Source organism: Myotis yumanensis, unplaced genomic scaffold (assembly GCF_028538775.1).
Source record: "Myotis yumanensis isolate MYYU_CA2020_CCGP unplaced genomic scaffold, mMyoYum1.0.hap1 SCAF_17, whole genome shotgun sequence".
Taxonomy (NCBI): domain Eukaryota; kingdom Metazoa; phylum Chordata; class Mammalia; order Chiroptera; family Vespertilionidae; genus Myotis; species Myotis yumanensis.
Genome location: NW_027223768.1, coordinates 22,373,986 through 22,389,737, shown reverse-complemented (window position 1 = coordinate 22,389,737; position 15,752 = coordinate 22,373,986). Strand labels below are relative to the sequence as shown.

Below are 15,752 nucleotides of genomic sequence, written 5' to 3'. Positions count from 1 at the left end.
AAGGCGAGTGAATGCTATCTCACTGCTCTTAGAGTCATGGGGGTCAGAGACTAAGGGGATGAACTGCAACCAGGAAGCTCTGGGCTTCATGTGGCGATGACATAAAAAGATACAGGTCTGGTGAGATTGGTTGGTCCTGATGCTTTCAGGCAGATGATGGTAGTGAAGCTGTGAGTTTGAGGTTGGGAATAGAGTTTGAGAATCTTGCTGGGAACATTTTTGGAGGCCCTCTTCACTCTCCCAGCAGTGATAAGGCTGAGGAATGAGCGAGGAGGCTGGTATTAGGTGATCTTATTCTGAGCACTTAGTGCTTTGGGGCCCACTTTGAATCTTGCCCATAGTGGTGTAAGGGACCAGGAGAGGGGCATATGGAACACTAGTGTTCTCTTGATTCAGGAATACTTGGAACTCTAGTGCTTGCTTGACTGTTGAAGTTGGAGAAATGAAGGTTGGGGTGAGGGTGGATTAACTCTGAACTTTTGGAGCAGTATGGCTTCCTGTCGACCCGGCCAATGGAGATGTCCTTGGGGAGGGATGGTTTTGTCTAGAGCAGCGGTTCTCAACCTGTGGGTTGCGACCCCTTTGGGGGTCAAACAGCCCTTTCACAGGGGTCACCTAAGACCATCAGAAAACACATATATAATTACATATTGTTTTTGTGATTAATCACTATGCTTTAATTATGTTCAATTTGTAACAATGAAGTTGGGGGTCACCACAACATGAGGAACTGTATTAAAGGGACGCAGCATTAGGAAGGTTGAGAACCACTGGTCTAGAGTCTACAGAGTTCCCATTGTCAAACTTGTTAATTATTGCCAGTCTGGTGGGTGTGGAAGAGCATCTTGTGGTGTTAATTGCACTTTCCCTTTTCACTCTAAAAATCCAAAATTCTATATCTTTCCTATGTCGGTCATATAACTTTACTGCTAACTCCTAAGTTAAACTCCATGATCATATGGGTTCATCATCAAGTACACGTTCCATGTACTAGACACCCAAGATTTCCCAGTACCACAACTGAAACTTTGACTTTGGTGACCCTTGTCAGTAGACCCACAGGGAAATCCATTCTGCGCTGTTGTCACCATAAAGGTTGAGTTAGAAATCTTACCATCTGTTCACTCTGTTCTCAACTGTACATTATTACCTAACCTCAAAAAACATATCAATATATCTACACTGATGTTTTCTGCACCTCCTCTGGGGCTTCTATCAAAATATTGGCCCTATGTGGCATTAAACTTGCCATTTTGAAATCTGAGAATCCCTGTTTCCCTTAGTGCCCTCAGCATCCAGCCTCAAAATTCACAAATAACACCGGAGAAAATTGGTGTATACATTGTCCTCTGATGGCCTGTGGCACCCTAGGTGGTTCTCTGGTTGTCCAATACATCCTGCTACCCCACCTCATCTACTTGTTCTATTCATGCCATGAAGGATTACAGAGATCACGGTAGTATCTGCAAATTCCAACTGAATTACTATATGTTTTCTAAAAATAGCCCAGGACCATTGCTCAGAACTAGGCCTTACTTGCCTTCTTAAACTTACACTGTACACAAACCTATAAAAATAGATGTGAGCATAGCCTGTCTTGGTTTCTTTCCCAGCCTTCAAAAGGATTTCATCCAACTTCCTATTGTTCGCTATTAAGAGTATTATTGAATAATTTTGTAAGCTTTTTCTTGAATAGATTGAAGACTATTGTAGAAAGACTGTCATCCTTAATGTTCTCTCACACATTATGGGAATACCTTATATGTCATCCATTTCGAGATATACAAGAAATCTCAAAGTTCTACCAGGTTAAATATGATTATGCAGACCTTATTATTCCCAAAATGTAAAAGGAGTAAAGAAAAGGAAACATAGTCTTTAAAAAATGAAGCTATTACAAATCTTAAATGAACCAAAGCCCTTCCTAGTGCCAAAATAAGTAAAGGAATAACTCCCAACAGATAAATTAGATGAAGTTGTATGGGGAAACCTGTGAGACAATTCTCATCCACCTTGATTGACTCAAATGATTTCCCAATGCATGTTCCTAATAATATTGTGAGCAACTGAAAACCCATTATGAGTCGTCTGAAGTGTTATCATTTACAGGTATGTGAAGCATTCCCAGACCCTCCAACCAACTCAGCATCAGCTACTTCTCTGACGGGTCCTGATTAAGGTCCTCCCAAGAAAGACTTCATTGGATCCACGCTCAAGAGGACTCTCCCAGGTTTTCCTGACCCCCCTACATCGCTGTAAAGTGCCAAGGCCTTAAGACTTGGGTACGTGTATCACAACGGCAAGAGTGCCAGCGCCCACAAAGACCCATTGGATCTGTCAGCTCCTCTCTTTGACCAAGCAGACACAATAGCTAACCAGCAAAGCAGAGTAAGCCAAATGCCTCTGCATGAGATCATCAGCTGATTAACACACAAGAAAAAAATAACTAATTTAGACCAGAGTTCTAGCTTTTCTTGAGAAACTGGAATTTGAAGGGGCTATTCTGTGATCTGTGCTCCTAGCAAGTGACTGAGAACATTATAGACTGGATTGTTCGCTGAGTTGAGAGACTGAGTTGTAATTGAGTGAAACATAGACAACGAAATCTTGAAGAATTGCACGTAAGTGCAAGCCAGATTTAACTCTCTCTCTAAGTAGTATTGGTTGGACTGAGAAATTGCTAATACAAACCTGTGATAGGACTGGCTATTTATCTCCCTTTGTCATTGTTGTCTCTTACTGTTGCATTGCTTTCTGTGTTATCGCTGGAGGACCAGATGTTCTCAGATAATTCACATTGCCCTGACTGTGGGCAACAGTGGTTTCCTAGTTTAGAACTAGGCCACTGGTTGTACCAAACTGAACTTATTGAAAATGAATGTTACCAAGTATTCTTAGACCGTATCAACAGAGCTGATTATTGCCCTGAGTGTTATCCTGATAATCCTGCTAACAGAAGCCTTGTCCTTCCTTGGTCTTTCCCACTTGAATGGGCCCCCCAAAATCTTACCAGGTGGACCTTTGAAAAAGCTTGCCACCCATTTCTTCTGGGTCCTCCGCTGGTTAGAAAAAGGATACATGACTCTAGACTAGCTGGTTTTAACCCAGCATTACAGTTAATCTTGGCTAGAACAGACACAACCTTAAACAAAAAACTTGGCCAAAGCAAATAACTTCTTAAAGAGTCACAATCATGGAGACTCTAGAGAGTTTTGTGCTAGTAACTCAAGGAAGATGGCAAAATGACGCATTTTATATCTAATTCAGACTGTCACTACTTCGGGGAACTGCTTAACTTGCTGGGTCTGCTCCCATGGTCTACACCTATTCTGTTCGGCATGAATTTAGTCAGTATTCCAGCCGGCTGTTCATCTGGAGCCAGAGCATTTCGTGTTCCCTATGCTTTGGAATTAGCTTACCCTCCTGAAAAGCTCCACAGCCTAACTACTGACAGAGGACAAGGTAGTCCTGGAGGAGCCCCATACTGTGTATACCATGATGATATTTCTAGTGATGACTTCTGTGGGAAAGCATCTTCATTGTAGCTGGCTTCTAGATCAGCGGTCGCCTCACTGGTGGTCCGTAAGGGCCGAAAGGTTGGCAACCGCTGTTCTAGATGATTTCAGTAAAAGAACTAGACATTTTAATAAGAAATTACATTGTTCTGATTCCACCCCTTCTGATTTTATATATAATTAATTCATATATAATCATTTATTCATAATTGGCTCTATTTGGCCTTAGTGCAGCTTTGATATTATAGATAACTGGTCACTGCCAGAGAAACCACATCCTATTGGTAACACCTACATAGGTTACACAAAAACATGCAGAAATGCCTATACTGTCTATACTTACTTGGCTCTACATAAACAAAGACTGTCCTGTCTTTGTGGTGACTGAACTTGGAATGTCCTGCCAGGAAATGGAAAAGTGTGTATGAGATAGGCTGCAAAAAGAGGTCTCCAGCTTGACTCCATAATAGTAGGAGCAGTCGAAGGGAAGCATCTTCAAACCAAGACGGTCTTGCTGGGTGTTAGCCACATTCTGGCCTTCACTTGTTCATGAGAAATTTAGAAAAACCTGTTGGAACATCTCAGAGGCCATGGGATAAGTTTAAAATTCCACTTAAGATGCTAGATAATCCATTGCTTGTGGAGCAACTCAACAGTGTTCTCAGGGTCCCAGGTCCTCTCTGTTTTCCCCCTCTGGGATCCTTACGCATTAGCTTTTGTCCTCTTAGTGTCCTCAGTGATTACAGTGTGGCTTGTTGCTGCTCTAGGCATTTCAGTCCCATTTGGAAGCAGGGAGCGAAAGTTTTCTCCTTTGAAGACTCTGTCTTACTTGGAAAGGAAATCTTTCCCAACAGTCCCTCACCAATTCCTCCTTACATCTCATTAGAAGGTACTGATTCAAACAGGAGCCTGGGAAGCCAGGCCAAGGAGAATGGGGTTGGCAGTGCCTAGGCAGGGCACATTGTCTCCCCTAATAAAATGAGGGCTCTTTGAGGAAGGAAGCAGTGGGGAATGAATGGCTGTTTTCATGCAGGAACTCATGCCTGCCACATGTTGTGAAACCTGAGCTGTTTGTTCGTCTGTATAAAGAATGTACCCCAGAGACCTCTCCTGTATCTGCCTTATGTCTATCTTGGTGGAAGTTCTCTCCTGTTATATTGCTGAATAAACTGTGTGGACTGCTAAACCGAGTGAAGATTAGTAGTTTATCATTATGCCTTGATTAAGAACTCCTTCGCTATTCTAACGCTCACTCCAGAAAGTGAACATTTACTTTGAGGTATTGCTTTTGAGGATGGTGTTATGATCAATGTTATTGCTCTACATTTTTTCAGAAACCCTCTACATAGAGAGTCATGCCCCTTAGAGACGAGGTCTTTTGTTTTAACCAATCTCTCCTTTTAGTAGTAAAGACAAATTAAATCGATTTATTCCATTGATTTTCAAATCAGTATCTGGATGAACTTGTCAAAAATTGCGAATTTCTTGATCTTACAGAAATCTTGATTCCTTAGGTTGCTCATAGGACCCAGGAATCTGCATTTTATAAGTCGTGCCTTAGGAGCCTTGTGTAGGTAGGTGCTCTGTGGGTCATACCTGGAGACATACAGTAGCAACATATCCAGGGTGTCCTGTTATCTGGCTTAAAATGATGGGAACGGAGTGCTCATAGTGCGACAAGGTAGTGATAGGTAATTGTACTTTGCTGATGACATAGAGAGATTTCCCATCAGACTGAAGGTCACTTGATATTTCAGGTTACAACTCAGTCACACATTTCTCACAAATTAAAATGATTGCACCATTGTAGCCCTCCTCACAAACAGTTCTGTATGGTGTCATTATAAGCCATGTGAGTGTATGGGCAAAAGGAAGGAATAAAAAATATTAATTTTAATTTACCTTAAGTAGGATACTTTGCCTTCAGACATGATTTTCACATACCTGTTATATGGTTCGCTCAGAAATAACATCGTATGGCAGAGTTCATAACACTGAGCAAGGGAGAAAATTTAGAAAGCTTTGTAGCTCTTCATCTTAGGTCATTTCAGTATGACTACGCTTGGTTTAAAATACCCTAGATCATTCTAGAGGACTCCAGAGTTTTCAAAGTTTAAGTATGTTCCTAAAATTCATTTTCGTGACAAATGATGTGGAGAGTTATCCACTGTTTTGGATTATGTGAGCCATATCCATCTCTACTTCCATACTGTGAACGGGTTGATAATACTACGTACACATAATGGTGGCCACTTTAAAAATGACTTTTATAACTACCTGTTATTTTATGGCAGACCTGGGAGTGGAAGGTTAATGGAAACATGCCTGGGCAGACGGGGAAGAAAATGTGTCATCAAAAGAAAGCTGTTCTGGGTTGTGGATGACTGTTAAGATTTATCTCTAACTCATAGGAGAAGGAACCCCAGGCAAGCCCAGGCAAAAAAAAGAACTCTATGGCATTCAAAGAGTATGTGGCTGTCAGCATGTTATAGATACCTGTAAAAGTGAAGTGAGTCATGCCCCTTCCAGCTCTTCAGGTCCCTCCAGCAGCTCTGAGTTGCCATGGGATCTCGAGAACACAACTTGATAACAGTTTATAGAGGAAACATGATGGCCTTGCAGCCAGCTGATCTGGGCTTGTCTTTGAATTCTGACTATTGAATGACCTTGGGCGATTTAACTTCTGTATCCACTTCATCTGGAAAAGAGAAGGAATAATCATGGTCAATAATCATGGTCCATACATCATAAGATTGTTGTGAAGATTAAATAAGTTAATACATAAAGTGCTTTGAAGGCTGCCTGGCCCAAAGAACATGCTCAATAAATGTTAGCTATTATTGTCGTTGTGTATGTTTTGTTATTTGTCTCCACAGCAGGATTGTAAATTGTTTGAGGACCACGTTATCTGCTACTTTTTATCTCTAGAGCGTAAATGGCATCCTTCATTAAAAGGAGCATATAAAAATAGAATAATAGATATACACTTATTGGGTCCTGTCATACCTTTGATACGATGGCATTTATGTCAAAACTACTATCCTGGATTGAAGGATTCTCTTACGTCCTTCTCAGCTGCTAAACTTCTAATTTCCCTCTCCTTTTTAAAAGAAATATTTAGCTCTTGGTGTTGCAGACACCTGTGCTTCCTGATACCTGCCTCTTCCCTCTTCTGCACGTCTCCTCCAGGTCTCTAACCCCTCCCCAACTCCTGCCTGGTCCCCAGGGCCAAACTAGAAGTTTTCAGAATGGAGTGGCGGTTGGGTGAGGTCCTACTGTTTACCAGCAGCTTTTCCTTGTCCTGTCTCCTCCCAAAATGTATGGGAGACTGTGGTTGAATGGTGACTCTGGACTGTAAGTTCATTCTCTGTGGGCTCAGAGTTACTATCACAGGCCTTTTCTTTCTATTCTTTTCCCCACAGAAGCGAATATGTTTTATTTCATTACTCATTAAAAAATTATTCATTACATCCAACATATAGAAAAGTGCAGAAAATAACATTTAGCTATCTACCCAGATCCCATGAACATTTTGCCACATTTATCTCTCTTCCTTCTTTTAAAAGATACTTTACAGATACAGTTGCCTCCCGTCCTTGCTCTCAGCCTATTCTTTTTTTAAAAAAAATATTTTATTGATTTCTTACAGAGAGGAAGGGAGAGGGATAGAGTTAGAAACATCGATTAGAGAAACACTGATCAGCTGCCTCCTGCACACTCTCTACTGGGGATGTGCCTGCAACCAAGGTACATGCCCTTGACTGGAATCGAACCTGGTACCCTTGAATCCGCAGGCTAATGCTCTATCCACTGAGCCAAACTGATTAAGGCCTCAGCCTATTCTTGTCCTTCCCTCTGCAGAAGCAAGCACTAAATGGAAGTCGATGTCTATCCTTTCTATTCATGCATATAATTTTTAATTTTATATCTACTTAATGGACAGAGCAATACAAAGAATTGGATACTTTCACATTTTTTATTAGTTATAAATTTATACATAAATCTGTAATATGCATCAGCTTATAGAGTTACCCTTACAACATTTAACTTTGTATGTTGGAGTCTGCTAAACTTGCTTGTGTTACTGAAGTCATTCTGTGTACCAGACAGGGAACACCTCCCAGGTTGTCACGGCATTGCCATTGGTACAAGGAGATGAGCACAAAGAGGAGCCACATCTGCAGAGGAAGCAGTGAAGCAAATTTGTGTACCTCTTTGGAGAAGTCCCAGGATATCGAAATCAAGGAAAGGCATTCCACACTCTGCCATCTGGTGCATTCTCCATAAAAGGAGAATAAAACCTGACTGCTTTAACCAGCCTCAGTCCTTCCTGGAAACAGTTATAGCAAAGTGACCCAAGTTTTGCTGCAGATTTCAGGGTCACAGGGGAGTGGAGATAACCGCCAGCAATGAGCCTCATTTTTACTTACGTGGAAAAATAAACCTCCTCCTCCACAGAGGGGGCACCGAAAACCAACATTTCATGATTGAACTTGAAAGGATTTCACTAAATGTAAATGTTTTTATGCCATAGAGGTACATGGGGTCTTCCTCAGCTTGTTTTTGGGAAAGATCCCTTTAAAAGGTGTCTTTTTGGGACTTTTTCCTACAGCTGCAGAAAGGCTCCAACATCCCCATTTCCATCAGGACGAGGCTCTGCCTCACTTCCATGATGCAGTCCAGGGGTTCCTAATGCGCACACTTCCTAGTATATGGATTGGACACATTCAAAAGATTGACCTGCTTCTGGAATAGTGGCCTCCAGATCTCCCAGGTACCCCAGCACGTGACTTCTTGTGAGGCTGTGTCAGGAAACTCCATGTTTGTGCCACTTCTAACTTGCAGCCTTGAGGGAATACCACTTCAGCTATGAACATGCGAGGAAGATACGTTAGAAACGGTCCGAATGCAATGGGCTTCGGAATGGCATGTGCCTTGAGACAAGAAAGGTGTATACTGAGCATTCGTGAGATGTTAGAAATACTTGTGACGGCTCCTTTGCAGGTTGTGTGTTGGCTCCAACCTAGTAATACATTTTGTTTCCCAGTAATACATTTTGAAAGCATTGTGTTAGAACTTTTATTGAAGATGCTCTACGTGCAACAAAATGTACAGATTTTTCATTTGATGACAATTGATTGTCACCACCACCTCAATAAAGACCTGAAGTACTTTCTGGACCCCAAAGTGTCTTCTCATGCCCTTTTCCAGTGAGTACTTCTTCCACCAGGAGCCACTGACCTGTGTTTTTATCACCAGCAGAAAGGAGTCCTGTCCCTAACTCCTCCCTTCCCTTCCAGTTTATAAGTAGCACCACTTTTCATTCATATTATTTTCAATTAAAATATGGATTGAAAATTCTATACCAGGCACTGTGCTAGGTAGGCATTTGGGAGTAAAATTAAGTTTTACAAATTGTGCTGTGAGAAAGATACAAAGACGGCTAGTTGACTAGCCTCTCAAAACACTTTACAAGGCTCCTCCACACACATATATATATTTTTTATTGAGTTAAACTTGGCATATAACATTACAAAAGTTCCAGGTTACAACATTATAATTTGACATCTGTATATACTACCAAGTGATCACCACCAAAAGTCTCGTTACCATCCTTCACCATACAATTGACCCCATTCCCTGGGAACTACCAATCTTCCCCATATCTATGAGTTTTGTTTTGTTTTGTTTGTTCTTTTATTTGTTGTTGTTTTTTTAGATTCCACGTATGAGTGAAATCATATGGCATTTGTCTTTCTCTGTCTGACATACTTCACTTAGATCTATCCATGTTGTCACAAATGGCAAGATTTCATCCTCTTTTATGGCTTGGTAGTACTCCATAGTATGTATGTACCACATTTTTATCCATTCATCTGCTGATGGACATTCTCTCCTCCAAACTTCAAGGCAGTTGTCTCAGTTTGCAGGTAGCCCCTGTGCATTGTTACTTGTGAAGGATAAGCTTCTGACAGGCAAACTCTGAGAAATGTATATGGGAGGGAAATTGAAGACATAACGGAAATCGGCAATGAGTAATTCAGCAGTGACTTAAATTTCTACTCTTAGAATGACTTTTCATTTCAATTTCATAGATATTCTCTTTAAGATTCTGGTCACTTGGTCTTAACTTCTTCATATCCTTTCAGCCACACTGGAATGTACTGGGAGAGTATTCAAAGTTAAGAATCTGAAGCTTTTTTCTGTTTGTAGTCTAGACTGTGGAATGTGATCCTCGAGAAAGGCAGAAAACATTCTTATCTTCACTAGAAAACGTTCCAGAGAGGAAATATGACTCAAACTAAACAGATTTAATAAGTAAAGCTGAAATTGGCATTTCTCCCATGGATGACTAAAGAGTCATTTAAAATTATTTTTTTCAGTTTTATTTTAGTGACTGTACATATGCCTTGTTTCCTGGGTCCGCGGGAAGCATGATTCTGTTGGGACTTGGGACAAGAAGAAAACAAGACTTCTTCACGAGGAAAACCAGACGCTAACAAAAAGAACCCCAAGGTCTGAAGAGAGAGAACACAACCATGGCAGACAGAGGACCTGGGGACCCGCCGAAGGGTAAGGCGGCTTGTGCAGCACTGGGGTTGGTGCTGCAGGAAACCAGGGCTGGGCTGAGAAAACCTCTTTTGACTGAAACCTGCCAGAAGTTCGGAAGTAAAAAGAAGTTAACGTCATTGATTAATTTGCTCTGGTTATTCTTATCCTTTCATATTTACTACATTTTACCAAAATATCAGACCTTAATTATAAGTAAGATTAATGTTTTAGAAACTCCAGTCATTGGAACCTGTAGTATTGGAAAAATGCAATGGCTCTTTAAAAAGATTGTAGACAAATTGTTATTTATTTAAAAAATCGAGATGTTTTTAAAAATTAAGAAAACAGAGATGTGCTATATATTTAGAGGGGGTCTTTTTTTTATAGGGAAAGATGAAATTTAAATTCACCCTACTTATGTATATATATAGGGTACACAAAATAGGCAAAATATGAGGCAGATTTTGCAGAAAAGAAGACGGGCATATTTATTTAAATCTTTTACAAAGGATTTTTTTTTAAAACATAAAAGTAGAACTGGATAATGAACCCCCATGTACTTAACAGCTAACTTCAAGTATTACTTACATAATGCTGAACTTGTATCCTGCTTTGGAATATTTAAATGTGAATATAAGACATTACATCGTTTTATTTGTAGAAAGTTTTTTCTCTTAAAAATAGATTTTTAAGAACAAACCATAACCAAAATAGCATTATCACATTTTAAAAATAAATTGTTTTTTCTTAATATCATCACGTATCCAGTGAGTATTCACATTTACCCAGTTCTCTCAGTAACAGTTGAGTTTTTTTTCTCTCTCTTTACAGTGGGGTCACACAATGCATTTGAATGATATATCTTTTGGATTGCTTAACTTTTTTAAGTTTTATTATAGAAAATTTCAAACATAAAAGTAGAGAGACATGAAATGAACCCCTTGTAGCCATCGCACAGCTTCATCTGCTTTCAGCATATGGCTTCATCTGTGCTCCCTCTCTTCTCCCTTCCTCCAGGTCATTAAACTGAAGCAAATTCTAGACATATAATTCTAGCTATAAATCCTTGAATACTTATCTCTAAGATAAGGATTCTTTTTTCAGAACATTATTGCAATACCTTTACTGTTGTAAAAGATGAACAAAAATTTCTTAGTATCATCAAATATCTGGCATTCAGACTTTCTAATTATCTCATAAATATTTCTCTAACAACTGATTTCTTTGACACTGGATTAATACAGTGTCGTTTGCAGACTGCATTTAGTTGATCTGTCTCTGAAGTCTCTCTTAATCAATAGGTCACCCCTCATTTTCTTTTCTTGCCATTTATTTTTATTTCTTGCTATTACTAAAGAAGCAGAGTCTTTTGCCCCTTGGAATGTCCCCCATTCTGGGTTTTACTGATTATATTTCTGAGGCATAATTTTTTAAAAAATATATTTTTATTGATTTCAGAGAGGAAGGAAGAAGGAAAGAGAGAGAGAAACATCATTAATGAGAGAGAATCACCGATCGACTGCCTCCCGCATGCCCCACACTGGGGATCGAGCCCGCAACCCGGGCATATGCCCTTGACTGGAATCGAACCCGGGACCCTTCAGTCCACAGGCTGACACTCTATCCACTGAGCCAAGCCGGCTAGGGCATCTGAGGCATAATTTAATATATCCCTCTGTCCCTATATTTCTTGGAACCTGGTAGTTAGCTCTAGAAACATGACCAGATTCAGGTTCAGTAGTTTTGCAGGAAGACTTTGTGGGTGGTGCAGTGTACTTCCTACTGCATTGACTCGGGAGGTTAATGATGTCTGGTTTCCCTCTTGGTGCGATGTTAAGGTTGATCAGCTGGTTCAGCAGCTGTCAGCCTGGTCATCCATTATAAAGTTCCTCATCAGCTTTTTGTATAATGGTTTTAGTTACTGTGGTTGATGATTGCCTAGATCCATTATTTCATTAGGGAAGAGGATGCATTTAATACAACCGAAAGTTGGCTCTGTCCTTCGGAATAGTTTTACATTAGTGTTATTTGTTAAGTTTGTTAACACAATAATAAATGTGTTTGTCTTACTCTCCTTTAGTGTATGTCAAGAGAAATAATGTTTAGGAAGAATGCCTTGTAAATCATAAAGTCTATATAATATTACTTATTATTAATCAGGGACCTTGTTAGAATACAAAAAAGGAAATTTTTTTCCAATAAAAATGATAAATTTTTTATCTCCACAGACTCTCAAAAGGACTTGGAAAATGACCCATCAGTAAATTCTCAGGTACAGGAGACCACAGTCACGGCAAGTACCACCAAAGAAGCTCAGATCCTGAGCCCTGCCTCTGGTCTCAACAAGGACCACCAAGAAGTAGAAACAATAGGTTCAGGAAGTGCAGATACAAGTAATCAATCAGAAAGTCCAGATGAAGCAAGCTTTGGGAACTATCCAAAGGACAAAACAGAACTCAAGACCAACCAGAGTTTTCAGGATGGCAAACTAGGGCATCAACTCTCCTCAAAAAGTCTGAGTAAAGAATCCTTGCATCTTGAAAGTGTGGGTGAAGAATCCTTGCATCCTGAAAGTGTGGGTGAAAAATCCTTGCATCCTGAAAGTGGGGGTGAAGAATCCTTGCATCCTGAAAGTAGGGGTGAAAAATCGTTGCATCCTGAAAGTGGGGGTGAAGAATCCTTGCATCCTGAAAGTGGGGGTGAAGAATCCTTGCATCCAGAACCCAGCTGTTGTCCAAGTGAAGAGGTAGGAAGAGCAGATGCACAATTAGGGAGCAGCTCCGTAGACCTCCCTGAGGAAGCAAGCAACAGACCTGAAGCTTCACAGAAGCCACTTGCCGTAGACCCCCAGGGTGTCCGGGGTCCTGATCATTCCAGTGCAGGGCGGGAGAGCCAGGGTACACGGCGGAGGCGACTGGTGGAACCAGGTGAGAGAGCCCACTGACTTCTGTCCTGTTCTGTATTGCTTGTCACTGAGAGCACAGCAGCTCAGGGTCCTTTCCAGAGGACATCTCTTTCCTTGGACCTTGTCCAAGGTCACAGACAGAGCTATGGCTGAGTTGAGATTAGAATGAGGTTTTTTTTTATCTCCTAGACTAACTAGCTCATTCCATTCCATTGAATAAACTGCATTTTTAAACAATGTTTTCACTTATTTACTGTTTGTTTTAATACAGTATGATGGAAAAAAAGGGGGCATGACCTTTTATGAATTCACCTCTGGCTTTTCTTTATTTCTCATGAGCATGCTTTCACTTACAGTTTTTTAAATATTTTATTTTTGGGGAAACTAAATGCTACAAAAATCAAGAGATGGGAAATTAAAAAACCAACACCAATGATACAAGTACCCTTAAAATGCAGTCATTTCAGTTTTATAGGACTGTGAGCAAATCAGTTAATTTCTTTATATCTGACACCCCCCCACCCCATTTGTATATTAAGAAGTACAAGTATCATATATTCTCTTAATAAGATGTGCTTACAATGTGTAAGTCCTTCCTGGAGCTCAAGGGCCGTGGATTCCAGTTGTGGCCCTCCCACTGGGTGACCTGGGGCAAGTCTCTTAACTTCCTGGTACTTCAGTTTCCTGTTTGTGGGATGAAGAAGTTGGACAAGCAGATCTCCAGCTGGCCTCTTCCAGCTCTCACCTTCTGTGACTGTATGTGTGAATTTGTATTTTATAAGCACTCTGAAGAGCTCAGTCTGAATGGCTGTTAATCAGTGGAAAGCAATATAAAATACAAAATATTCTGTTCGTCAGAGACTTGACTAAAGGCTAGAAATTCATGTTTCCCTCTCAATCAATTACTGATCTCAAATACTATATGTTTCATTCATTCATTAACCATTAGAAGAGTCTATAACTTCAGTGAAGGCAGGAACTGCGTCTCTCTCATTAATTGTGTTTCGGTGGCACCTGGCACAGAGAAGCAACTTAGGAATATTTGTTAACGAAGAAATGAATGAGAGTTGTATGGACCATTATCTGCCATCGGAATGTCACCAGTATGCAGAAATATTCTTTTAAAATGTAGTTTATTTGTGAGAAGCAACTTAATATAATGAAATGAGCTAATCTAGGAGATGAGAAACCTTGTTCTAAGCTCAGTCTCATTATGTGACTTTGGGCAAAGCCCTTAACATCCTTGGATCTTTTGCCATAATAGGGAGGGGAGGCTGGAGTAGGTGATCATTAAAGATCCTTCAGTCCTTAAATTCTGTGATATGATATTTTAAACATCTATATTTTTGGTGTGATATGACTACATGAACTGTCTTTTGCAGGTGAAGGTGATTCCACTGTTTTATGTTAATACAGTATGACACTTGAGTTGTTTTTCCAGTAAGGGGCGTGGGCAATACTCAACTTTCACTGTTGAATGAAGTACCTGGCTGGAGCCCAGCACACATCCACACTCGAGCGTGACTTAGCTTAGAGTGCTGCAAAACACTGCCCTCCGTTCACCCACACATTTGAAGATTGGCGTCTCACCCCGCAACTGCACTTTTATATAGTCAGTAAATATTCTTGAACTTGTATTCCTGCTTTTTAAACATACCTCCTTCACTAAGAGTTCCAGGCTTGCTTTTGTAAGCTGTTTTGCAACTACAGTAGCCTCTCCGGACTCTAAACTTAGTGCCTCTGTTATTTGTACACTTGGGGGCCCTGAGGGGCCATGTGAGACTCGAACACGGGAATTCCAGCATCACTGTCCTGAGATGTTGAGCCTTGTGTACAGCTGACATTACTTAAATCACTTCTTAATTTTGTATGTTTTTGGTTGAATCACAGACAGGTTTGCCTGCAATATTAGGATACTTGCTGCTTTGTCTTTGATGTAAGGGCCAGTGAGGAACTGTGAATGTAGCAACAGTATCCGTCGATGAATTTCATGATACTACATTTTATTCTAAGTAGAATAAAAATAACAGTGAACCTTAAGAAAAAGGCAGGGGGAAAAAAGCCTTATATAACGGAAAATTTTACAAAGTATAGAAATCGGCTCAGTCAAATAATTCTTTAGTTTGGTTAGAGGTGTAAAAGTATACACACTCTCATTAGTGTATTGCCTAGAAATAATGTTCTTTTTTCCCCCCCAGAAGCTGAAAGTCATCAACAGGAAATACAAACATTAGAAGAAAATAAAGAGGATGCACAGGACGCCATAAGAAAGAGTAATAAAAAGGATTTTTGGAGCTATGGTGAGAACAAAGCTGGTACAGTGTCAATTCACATTCAGAAATCCTCAGCGAGAATACCTAGAAAATGTGCAGGTTTAAACAGTTTAGTCATGTGTTAAAAAGTGTTTGATAGGAGGTAACAGGAAAATAGAGCAGTGGAGTTTTAGGTTTTCTCCTTCGGGGGTGCTTGCTGGCTGCTAGTTTGCCACCCTTAACAAAATGGGAATTACCAGAGGAGGAAAGACATGTCAGAAACAAGAAATTACAACTGCCTTTTCAGTTAGAGAATATTAACCTCGCAAGTGGCATTTTTACATTTTGACCCTTAAAAATAAAAGGCATGTTACAGGTGATAGGTATTTTGAGAAGGTAGAATATCCTGAGAGCGCATCTCTACATCACATCTTTATATTATATTGTAGCAACGTATTATAGCAACAGATACAAAAACTTAGCTTTTACTTTCTAACAAAGATATTGCATCTTCAAATAATTAAGTCT

The 15,752-nt window shown here is 40.1% G+C and overlaps 2 protein-coding genes across 4 annotated transcripts in view; both read left to right on the top strand.

Moving 5' to 3' along the window:
* TOR1AIP2 (torsin 1A interacting protein 2) overlaps positions 1–15,752 on the top strand; it is a 29,899-nt gene that overhangs the window by 8,456 nt on the left and 5,691 nt on the right. The window contains exons 1-4 of one of the 3 annotated variants that reach the window (XM_070396831.1): positions 2,196–2,282; positions 9,899–10,088; positions 12,296–12,994; positions 15,171–15,272. In XM_070396831.1, the coding sequence (XP_070252932.1) occupies positions 10,055–10,088; positions 12,296–12,994; positions 15,171–15,272 (835 nt within the window). In that variant the 5' untranslated portion in view covers positions 2,196–2,282; positions 9,899–10,054. Of the gene's footprint in view, positions 1–2,195; positions 2,283–2,533; positions 2,622–9,898; positions 10,089–12,295; positions 12,995–15,170; positions 15,273–15,752 lie in introns of those variants that run through there. The other 2 variants (XM_070396830.1, XM_070396832.1) reach the window with 2 other exon arrangements.
* On the top strand, positions 2,615–4,701 carry LOC138995978 (torsin-1A-interacting protein 2). The gene has a single exon (XM_070396833.1). It carries the CDS (start codon positions 2,778–2,780, stop codon positions 3,171–3,173), a length of 396 nt encoding a protein of 131 aa, XP_070252934.1. The 5' UTR covers positions 2,615–2,777; the 3' UTR covers positions 3,174–4,701.

Coding starts and splice junctions, on each gene's coding strand:
- LOC138995978 (XM_070396833.1), top strand. CDS start 2,778: ATGTTCTCAGATAATTCACATTGCCCTGACTGTGGGCAACAGTGGTTT.